The sequence below is a fragment of the Notothenia coriiceps genome, unplaced genomic scaffold (assembly GCF_000735185.1).
Source record: "Notothenia coriiceps isolate Sejong01 unplaced genomic scaffold, NC01 NC01_scaffold00000339, whole genome shotgun sequence".
NCBI lineage: Eukaryota > Metazoa > Chordata > Actinopteri > Perciformes > Nototheniidae > Notothenia > Notothenia coriiceps.
Genome location: NW_011333040.1, coordinates 4,449,617 through 4,460,350, shown reverse-complemented (window position 1 = coordinate 4,460,350; position 10,734 = coordinate 4,449,617). Strand labels below are relative to the sequence as shown.

General features: G+C 45.4%; 1 protein-coding gene across 1 annotated transcript in view; it reads left to right on the top strand.

Annotated features, from left to right (window-relative positions):
- Positions 1-10,734, top strand: part of glmna (glomulin, FKBP associated protein a) — a 458,443-nt gene that overhangs the window by 440,225 nt on the left and 7,484 nt on the right. Inside the window, exons 5-6 of the mRNA XM_010768641.1 lie at positions 9,539-9,827; positions 9,906-10,005. Coding sequence (XP_010766943.1) covers positions 9,539-9,827; positions 9,906-10,005 — 389 coding nt within the window. The remainder of the gene's footprint in view (positions 1-9,538; positions 9,828-9,905; positions 10,006-10,734) is intronic.

The window sequence follows — 10,734 nt, the reverse complement described above, 5'->3', positions numbered from 1 at the left end:
AACAAAAACAGTGTTTTAATGCCTAAAGGCTAGGCTAATTCAGGTGCATTCAGTAGTCATTCATTTAGGGCTGACCCTCCGCGTGGTGTTGAAGAGAAAACCGTGCTTTCAGCTTCAGCTCCGAACCGCGCCCCTGAAAACACCGTTTGTTGTGAATGAGCGTTTTTAGACTTGCTTATTTTTACAGCAGGCAGTTGTTTAATGCTGACTTTAACAAATCCAATCAAAGTTTGCACATGCACTCTGGTGGGCGAGTATGCACTTGATTAGGAGAGAATTTCTACTGACTGTATTATAATGTGCTGCATTCTTTTTTGCACAGGAAGCATCCTGTTTGTGTTGAGCGAGTTTCTGTGCTGAAGATACCTGGAAGACAGAGAGGATGGCTCTGGCAGCCAGCTTCAGTGCATGTCGTCCAGAGATGTGTGAGTCACCACACCCACCTCCTGACATGCATATACACTTTACATACTATTCATGTCTGGCGTTCTCCAATTAAATATTTACATATTTTCATGGCACTATGGATAACTGTCAATATCCTATATTGCTTAGGGAGTGGACTTGTGGTGCGCTTTCAAAAAATACACTGACATTTTTGATGAATTATAATGAGTTATTGTGGATGTAATGGGTTCGGAAAGGCAAATAAACGTACAGTCTAGTAAGTCAGAAAATGACATCATCTACTATAGATGTATTTTTAAAAACCAGTTAAGAACGATGCAATCAATCAATCATCATCAATCATCAATCAATCAATCATCCATCCATCCATTCATCTTCCCGCTTATCCGGTGGCTCGGGGTCGCGGAGCGTAGCATTCAGCAGAGAGCCCAAACTTTCTCTTCCCTGCGCCACATCAAACCAGCTCTGACTGGGGGGAATTCCCAAGGCGGCCTTCCCAGCGCCAGCGAAGAGATAATAATTTCCCTCCAATCTGGTTCTAGCCGTCTACCCCGTTTTGGTCTCTTCCCAGGCTGGACGTGCCCTGCCGAACACCCTCCCTAGCGGAGGCGCCCAGGTGGCATCGCTCTAACCTAGGTGCCCGAACCAACCTCAACGGCTCTCGACGCGGAAGGAGGAGCGGCTCAACTGCCGAGTTCCCTCCCTGGATGACCGAACTTCTCACCTTATCCCTCAAGGCGAGACCCAAGCCACCCTTGCGGAGAAAAACCCATCTCGGCCCGGCTTGTACCCGCGATTCTCGTTCTTTTCGCGTCATGACCATCTTCCATGCACCATATCGTGAGGCGTAGGAACGAAAATGGCGCGTAGACAGAGAGCTTGCCTTCTGGCTCAGGCCTCCCTTTTCGTCACAACGTGCGGTAAAGAGGACTGCAGCTTACCGCTCCCGCTGCTCCGCATTCTCCCGACCCACTCACGCTCCATTGTTCCCTCACTCGAGAACAAGACCCCGAGATACTTGAACTCCTTCACTTGGCGGTATCAATCAATCAACAATCTTTATTATATTTAGACCCAATATCACAAATGTTACATTGCCTCTCAAATGGACTTCACAGCTTTGCTACAGAATATCAGTATGACACCCCCTGACCCTCACATCGTAATGCAATATGCACAATATCAGAAATCTAAGATGATTATCTCGTACTATGCGCACAATATTGATATATTAGCTGCCTACACTGGCCCATCGCACCTCAAATGTATTCACTTTACAATTCAAATAAAGCAGCAAATTGCAGCAGTTGGGAAACAGCCATTTGACCATATTAAATGAATTTATTATGCATGTCCTACAATAGAAAGTCTTTTACATGTTTGTTTTTTAATCCTTCAACCTGTCTTTCTTAATACAGCAAGCCCTCCCTGATGACAGGCCTACACCTCAGAGGATCATGACCGTATTGCACCATCTCTGGGAAGCGACCTGCACGAGGAGGGGACAGCGCCCAGCCTGTCCTCCAGCATCTGTCCTTGATTGAGAAGAAACCAGGTACTGAGGCTGGAGCCCTGTTCCAGCACTTAGACTTGTTCGACGTCTGTGCTTGCACACTGCTTAAAACTCTCCTCTTGTCCCCCTCTCTGCAGGGAGATATGAGGTGTATGGCTGCCGCAACCTGCTGCCTGCCTCTTGATCCAGCGTTACTGATGAACAAAGACAGCGGGAGAGCTCTCTCAATGTCCTAGCCATTTTTCAAGCCACCTGCTACGCAGGGGTCGCTTCATAAACATATATAGGATAAAACACAAGTTTATAATTTGATAAGATCCACTATCCGAAACTAGCACAGTGCTAGATGCGTAGTAGGTTAATAATTTTCATTGATTGAGTATAGCACTTTTTAAAACAATGTTACAGGGAGGGCTGCGATAATAGAATTGAATTTTGTATCAAAATTGCATATAGGACCAGTGTTTGTTTTGTTTTCAGACCTGCAGGCACCCAAAGAGCCTTCTGATTGGCCTGCTGGAGCCCAGCTGGAGCAGGACGACCCGTGGCCCATAGCAGAGCAGCCTCCACCTGCTGCCTGAAGCCTCTGCAGCAGAAGGTAACAACATCTGTACTGTCAGGCGCTGCCTGCTGAAGATTTAGTTCATAATGGGTTATGTATTACTTATCGGGGCGCTGAAAACCTCATTCTGTGGGGACAATGGAACCGCGCGAGCAAAAACTTGTGGACTACTTTGTTAGTTGCCCCAGGTTGGGAAAAGGAGAGTAAAATTAAAGATGTTAACTTTATATATTTTGATATATATTTGATATATTTTTTACTTTTGTGAACAGTTAATAATTTACTGTATTATTATTGTCTAATATTTACTGCTATAACAATCACTCATTGAGTTGTTAAAATCAGACCCGTTGTTTTTTTTAACAGTCTGAATGAAAACGGGCAGCTCTCAGGTGATCAGGTGTGGTGGTACCAGTGTTGGACTAACTACTCATAATATTACTATTGATATAGTCTCCAATTGTCATAAATTAACGACGGCATATATTGGATTTAATGTGCGTGTAAATGGGTGCGTTACTGACTGTTACATATATGTGATCCCAACTGAACCGAGTATATCAACATAGCGAATTTTCCAATTTCACCGGCGAGGTTTTAAATACTCCACGAGCTAGGCGATGCAAAGAGTATTCTGATCCTCTTTACTTTAGGTAGATATCGCGGAACGAGAAGGAGAAGCACCAGTAGAGAGAGATGTCTGACTTAAGCTTTTGTGTGTATCGGAGATGAAAACTGTTTCCTCGCGAGGTGAGCCAATTCAGAGCCACCAGAGTTGGCGGATCTCTGTAACTTATGTGGGAATATACACATATTAAACATACAACTGCTAACTCACACACATATGCACCAGACTCGCTCGTCTCAATGCCCTCACCTCTAGACAACGGTGAAGAAACTCAGCATACAACACTAGACCAGCATGATATGACACGATTGTATCATTTAGCGCCGAAGAGCATAAGAACACCAGTCTTCACAAGAAGCTGTGGTAAATATAGCCTCCTGAGTCGTTATAAGGTGTGGCGTATGACCAAGCGCATTGCGCACAAAAACTCGTATTACCGGTTCAAATGGTATAAATGATGATACTTTATTACTATCGGATTCTGTCCGTGGACCAACGAGAATTGCATTGTCCTAGCATAGACATAGCTGAGATTCCACAGATTCTAGAGGTGTTAGGTATCATCACTAACACAATGCCCAATCTAGCAAGCCAGGTGATCAGATCAAACTCATCTACATGGGGCTATAAAGACGCATAGATGGCGATCAAGCAACAACACAGTCCGCCTCACCCTGCATCCGATGACCACTGCTTGTGCTGTTACTGGATAGCAAAAAACGGTATATTTGTGTTTGTTGTTCCCACGTACAGTTTCATAACTGAAATAATTGCTACAATGATGGGGAGTTGTGATATGTTCTCCTTACTTTGCTGACGTTTACTCTGTGCTGTGGTATTCTAGATCAGATAAGTTGTTCGAATATCTCCAACATATCGAGCATGTATATCAGACGGAAAAACGCTGCTGAAGGGATATAACATCCTTAAGTCGATGTGGCATTATATCGCGCCACCTCCGGGTTCTACGCATAAATGCATAAAAAGTGATCAGGGTAGGTCTATTGTCGATGAATAGAATATCCCGGAAATGTGCTCGAAACTATAAAATCGTTGATGGTCACGATATTAACTACTAAGCTAAGCGTATATGTTATACCTCTATCTTGTTCTTTTGAGCCTGCCTCTAATGGATTATCTTTTAAACATTTCCTATTGATATGAGATACATCAGTCATTACATTGCTTTTTGTGGAGGGAACCAATGCGCAGCTATGTACAACTATACACATGCGGGTTTTAGGTTATCTCACGTCGCTCGTAGCTCTCCTCCTCGGGTCTGCTTCCATAAGTGAACGTCCACCCACACGTGTTTCGCTTAAAGTAAAGACTACGTAACAATCTACAGACATTACAGCCAAGATCAACTGCTTGGAATAGATATGATATACATCGTGAGTCTCGCACCGCGTGGTTGTGTTTGAGAGTGTCATTCATTCAATCTTTTTTGTAGATTGTCTACATTAATTTAATTCACTGCTTGTTGCAACTCCTGGTTAGATAGCTATAGTGGTCATGGGTTTAGTGCGCATCGCTCGAGTGGGCCCCCCTGTAATCTGTGCATAACAATAAGGTTGAATCTAATCATGAGCAGGAACAAATGTATTTAGTTAGTCATATCTGAATTAACGATTAAGCACATTTGTGCATTCTTTATAGAAGCAGGTCAAGGCGACTCCGGAGGTGGCGGTATGCACCTTAAAGTTGTCTCCGCCTCTTAATGCGTTAGTAATTTTTTCTCTGCCCCATGATCATTATAACCAAGTGTATCCAGATACTCTCGAGCATGCCGCAGTGTTAAGAAGTTTATTAGCTCTCGACAGATCTAACAGGTTCGAAAACTACAACTTCTCGCGCACCACAGCGATGTGGGTATGAGTGGAGAGAAAGGCGGAAAAGTGGGGCTATGTATTCGGACGCAGTTGACCCATTGGCGGCATCTGCTAGTCGTTGAAAGACAGCGAGTCAAGGGTAGGCTGAACGGGAACATGCGTGGACGACTAGTTCTATATTAGAATGAGCACCCAGATCGCTAATAACAGTCGTTATGCTACAGGGTGCTTCAGGAGATTGGCATTGCACGAATCAGATGAAGTTATTTGACTAATAAGCGGCCCAATAGGATCTCTCCTAAAAGTGTCCTGATACACAATTTAACTTTAAAATTTATTTATTGTTTGTCGGTCCCTTTTTTTTATCTCGCCACCCGATCAAATTGAAAATAGTTCGATACGTTTTGTCTCGACACGTTTAGGTCGTAGGTCTCTCCGCTCTCTGTATCCCAAGACCTTTGCCTTGTGATGACCAGTCGCCCCGACTCGCCTTCTGGACTGCTTTAAAAGAGATTGTCAATCAGCAAAATTGACGAGCGGGGCCCGGAGATTGCTGTAGTAGAAGCTTGCTTGCTGGTGTTTGTGGGACACTGTCTAACGCGTTGACACGTTCTCATCAACGCTTGCGTGGAAGTCGGGAAACGGAGTACGAATGATAGCTGTCAGGCCTCTGTACGAGTGTTTGGTTGTCGGTCTCTTCGTGCTCACTTTTCTTCTTTAGGCAAAGGGCGCGGCTCAGTGGGATGTGTCTGGATGCTTGGGCTTTACGGCTGAGGTAGTCTACTCCCACTACATCGTTCCCCATCTCTCACCCTCCGCCTGGTTCGGTGAAAGTTTTTTCCCTCTAAATGGTACTGTGAGTTGAGGACATCGCCTGTATTCGCTGTAAATTACATCCGCAGGGAGTTTCGGGCGCTGACTCGTACACAATGAATGTGGATGAGACGTCAACGCGCTCTGTATTGATCCGAGTCTCAGATTTGAGCGGGAAGGATGACATAGAGGATGCGTAGATTCCGTCCTTGCGTCGTGGCAACGACGGATCAGCTTTTTACTCTCGCAAGGATCCTGGGAGGCGGGCCTGGGAGACGCTCATCCAGGTGCTACATGTGTATTTGCGGAGATACTTGGAGAAGGCCGTTAACTTATGAGGTTACTTAGTTAATGTCCCCAAACCACTGGTAAACACACACCTGATCACCTGTGAGAGCTGCCGTTAACTCTCGCCGGTTTAAGTATACACCAGAGCGGTCTGTACTATCTGTGAGAGATACAGCCGTGTCTGCCTGGGAGTGATTTGTTATGAAGGTTATTGGGAGGTATAATTGAGAGGGTATTAACACTACAGCGATCTTATTCTGTCGAGTGCCCACTCCGTAATCTCTTGGTGTACTCTACCGAAATGCGATGAGCTGTGCGGTAGGTCCTCGGCAGTAAGTCGGACTCCAGAGTCTGTAGCGTGCATGTTTCACGTGTTGGCCTCCACCCCGCGGTGCGCTTTGTCACCAATCCTGTTTGTAATATACATTGGATCGGATTCTCCGAGGCGTAGTGCAGATAGGGTGGATATTTAAAAACCAAGCGATTTTTTTGTTGTTGTAAGGGAGGGGGTTCTAGCTGGGTATCGAGTGGTAGTCGAAGGTTGATTTGCTCTCAAGTCCACTGCTTTATTGCCGATTATACTGTATCTGTGTTCTGTCGATGGCACATTCTATCGGTCTCAGTAGCCTTCTCAGCTCTGGATACTCAGGTTTTCGTCGAGATGATGATTAACACGCGCGAATCGTGTGTGAGAATGTGCGGAGCCTCGGGATGAGGATCAGCACCTCCAAATCTGAGGCCATGGTTCTTCAGCAGAAACCGATGACTGTCCACTCCAGTAGGGAATGAGTCCTTACCCCAAGTGAGTACGGACGATTCAAGTTTATCCTCGGACGGAAGTCTTGTATTCATCGAGTGAGGCGGAAACATAGGAATTGTTGGAGTCAGCTGTAGAAATGGGTCGCGCAGGTGGATCGGTTAAACAAATTAATTGCTGGTACAGTGAGAAGACCGCGCATCGTGTGCAGTGTCTCTTTTAAACGCACCGTATGATTGCATATCTTCTGATGTTTAGAACAGAAGGGATGAGCTGACCAGAACACGGCTATAGCCTCTCTCTGTCTTACCGCGCCATGTTTGTTTCCACATATTTGTAATCCCTTTAACCTAATAGTGTACTATGAACGGGACTGGGTCTATAATGTACCAGACTGTTTATTTCACATGAGAGATCCAACGATGGCAGCTTGATCTTTAGTCAGCCGGCTGTCCCCCTGAGGGGATCCGGATGTACTCAATATGGACAGGGCGAGACTCTGGTTCTTCTCTCCGCAGATGTATAAGTGGCTGGCATGTTCCTCTTCTTAAGGGGGAGTGATATCGAGATGATACGCATGCTTCGGGGGGTCAGCCGTGCTGTGTGTTCAGCAGTGGTGAACAGACCACCTGGTGCCACGATCTCATACTCGGCGCTCGCAAAGGAGCTGGCATAGGCTTCGTAAAGTAAGGTGTACAGAAGGCCCTACCGTAGTCTCATCTCTGGTAACCTATTAGGCTGAGCGCACTGGTTTGTCCTCTGCATTTGTTCGACGCTTTAGCTGCATAAAACACACAAGGGGACGGGAAGGATACTCCCGTAAATAAGCTAATCGCGGCGTTGTTGGGGTCCCTATTATCTAATTGAGTAGGTTTCTCCTACAGCCTAGACGGCCAGACACGCGGCTGTGTGACTCGTAATTGGGTGTCATAGGGAGGACTGCCGCGCGTCTCTCGCAGAACACCCTCATTTGTGCTCACTGTACAATCGCGCGTGGGTTCGCAGCAAGAGAAAATGCTGAAAGGAGTAGCTCAAGGAGATATAAGAGTAGTGGACAATAGGTTTAAAAGTGTCGACAGACAACAAGAATAAAGCTGGAGAAAACGTAGAAAGTGTAAGGTAGGAGAAATAAGGGCAAGGGGTTATGATTAGGAGTTGAAGGCCAGGAGTGAAATAAGGTGAGTTTTGCCGAGTGGAGATGTTGGCTACGAGTTGGACGAACTGAGAGGGCGTGAAGATGCAGGACGGATCATGGACCGATATTGCGGGGAGGGAGTTCCACGAGAAGTGTGTAGAGGCGAGTTTGTCGCCCGTGAGCTGCTCCGCACTGCGCTTGTGAACACCAGCGCCGGCTGTGTAAGGTCTATGTTCGCTGCCATGGGCTGCCTAACGTGCTGTGTGTAGGAGTTGATACAGATGAGACAGTATCTCTGGCGGTGGTCTGACGGACGCTATGTGTACGGTGGTGCTAGTCTGTAGGCGACTCTGAGGATCACAATGTGGTCTGTAGCTACTATGCACTAAGTGCGGGAGGGACAGCGCTGAATGACGCTGTGCTTGTCTAAAGTAAGGGCTAACTTGTTTCGTGATATGATAGAATAGAATTAGAAATTAATATTTATATTAGTGCCTTCACATCAAACGGCAGCCATCTCTTGCTGCGACAAATCCCTCTGTCACGGACGCCCCTGGTGATCTATGATTGGGAGAGTCGGTAATGAAACATAAGTGACAGGAGGCTCGCATGGAGGATAGGGGTGATGTGGTCGGAGGATCGCTTTGTGATGTGAAGTTGGTGCGCTGTATATATGTTACACATCATTCAAATTTAGCTGCTGCGGCTTATATTCAGGGTCGCGCCTTATAGTCCGAAAATTTACGGTAGTTAGGGATGCCACTCTGGGCGCCTCCCAGGGAGTGTTCCAGGCACCCAGGCTGGGAAGAGACCAAGGGTAGACCTAGAACCAGATGGAAGGCAGTTATATCTCTTCGCTGGCCTGGGAGTGCCTTGGGATCCCCCAGTCAGAGCTGGTTGATGTGGCCAGAGAAAAGAAAGTTTGGGGCTCTCTGCTGGAAACTGCTACCTCCGCGTACCCGACCACGGATAAGCGGGAGAAGATGGATGGATGGATGGGCCGGAGATATGGAAAAATCCACACAAATAGACCCCAGAAGTGTTTTTTTGTTGTTGCTAAACCTCTCTTAAAAAAGGTCAAATGTCACTTTTTTTGCATCAATCTTGATACAGGGTACTTATTATATGTTATCGTTTGGATTCCTAAAGCTTTTAGTCTACTAACCAATCATTCAAGGGTGGTTTTCACTATAAGTAATGGTTTATTTTTGGATGGACACTATCATTTACATTTTTTTACTATGTTCAATCTGAATTTACTTTAAAATAAAAAAAAATCTATATTGATTCTGACTCTTCTACATCCAACTCACAGGTTTATCATTACTTTGAGAAAAAATATTATTAATGTACCCGTTTTAGAAGGGAAGATATGGTCATTTGTTCTGGGAATGTCATTTTCGTCCACAGGTTAAATAATTTACTGAAATTTTTGCATGAAAAATGTGTTGTAATAATAATCCAAATATTTGGCGTTGCATCTTCCCAGGATGCATTAGTCCACTTTCTGTTGCAGATTTACTAGAACTATGTTCTGAATGTACTTGCTCCACATGTGGACTCAGACAGATGCATCACCTCTCCTCCGTGTCTCCCTCTCAGTGCTGCTGTGCCTGGGCAGCCGGAAGGCCTCGTCTCTGGGCATGACTCTGTGCTCTGTGCTGGACCAGCTGGCCAAACTGCCTCTGCCTCACACCAAGGAGCAGGAGGAGGACGACGTGTTCTCCCTGTGTCGCTGCTGCAATGATATCACAGACTTCATCAAGCCCTTTGTCCAGGAGGCCAGGCAGAACCTCCAGAACAGAGAGGGGAACATCCAGAGAACAGACAGGGTGGGGTGGGAGCTGGGCCGGGACAAGGAGGACGAGCTGGGGACAGAACTGCTGAAGTTGTGAGTGGGAAGTTTTAGATGATTGCTTATTAAATATCTGCAGCATGCTGAACATTGACTCTGTGTTCCTGTCTGCAGCTGTATGAAGACGCTGAGTCACACTCTGCTGGAGGCGCAGCTCAAAGACCCCGACACTCTGCCAGAGTCCCCCCTCAGGGACTTCGCCACAGACATTTTGGTACGGAAATTAAATCACTAATATTGTGTGAAAAGCGCATGCTGACCAGTGACTGGAGTATGAAGGTTGGGATGGGTCCTGCTAATCGGGGTACTTACTACAGCAATAAGGCAATGAAACTTTACTTCATAATCTGTCTGCACTAATACAATATTGATATTTTAAATGTTCTAGATTTATATGATTTTGAAATGTATGTTCTACCTAATTATTGACTTTGTTGGATTGGAGGTTTATTTTATAGCATATGTTTTATGTTTTATTAATTTTTATTTAGCAGACAAGCTCCTCTTTGTTTACAGCGGGATATTTTTGGTTATAGGGAGGATCCAAACATCAACCAAAACTCATTTGTATTCAAATATTTGTAAACAACCATCCATTTGAAATATATATATATACTAATAATACTAATAATATATGGCATTTATTTTAGCACTTTTACAAGTGCTCAAAGCGCCTTACATCACATATTACATATATTAGACATGTAATACATCAAGACTGTGGACAATACCCACAGGAGCAGTTTGGGGTGAGGTGTACTGTCCAATGACACGGCGACATGTTGATCAGCAGATACAGGACTCACATTTGGTTGGTCGACACTGCCAGATGGTTTGTTGTGTGTGTGTGTGTGTGTGTGTGTGTGTGTGTGTGTGTGTGTGTGTGTGTGTGTGTGTGTGTGTGTGTGTGTGTGTGTGTGTGTGTGTGTGTGTGTGTTGTGTG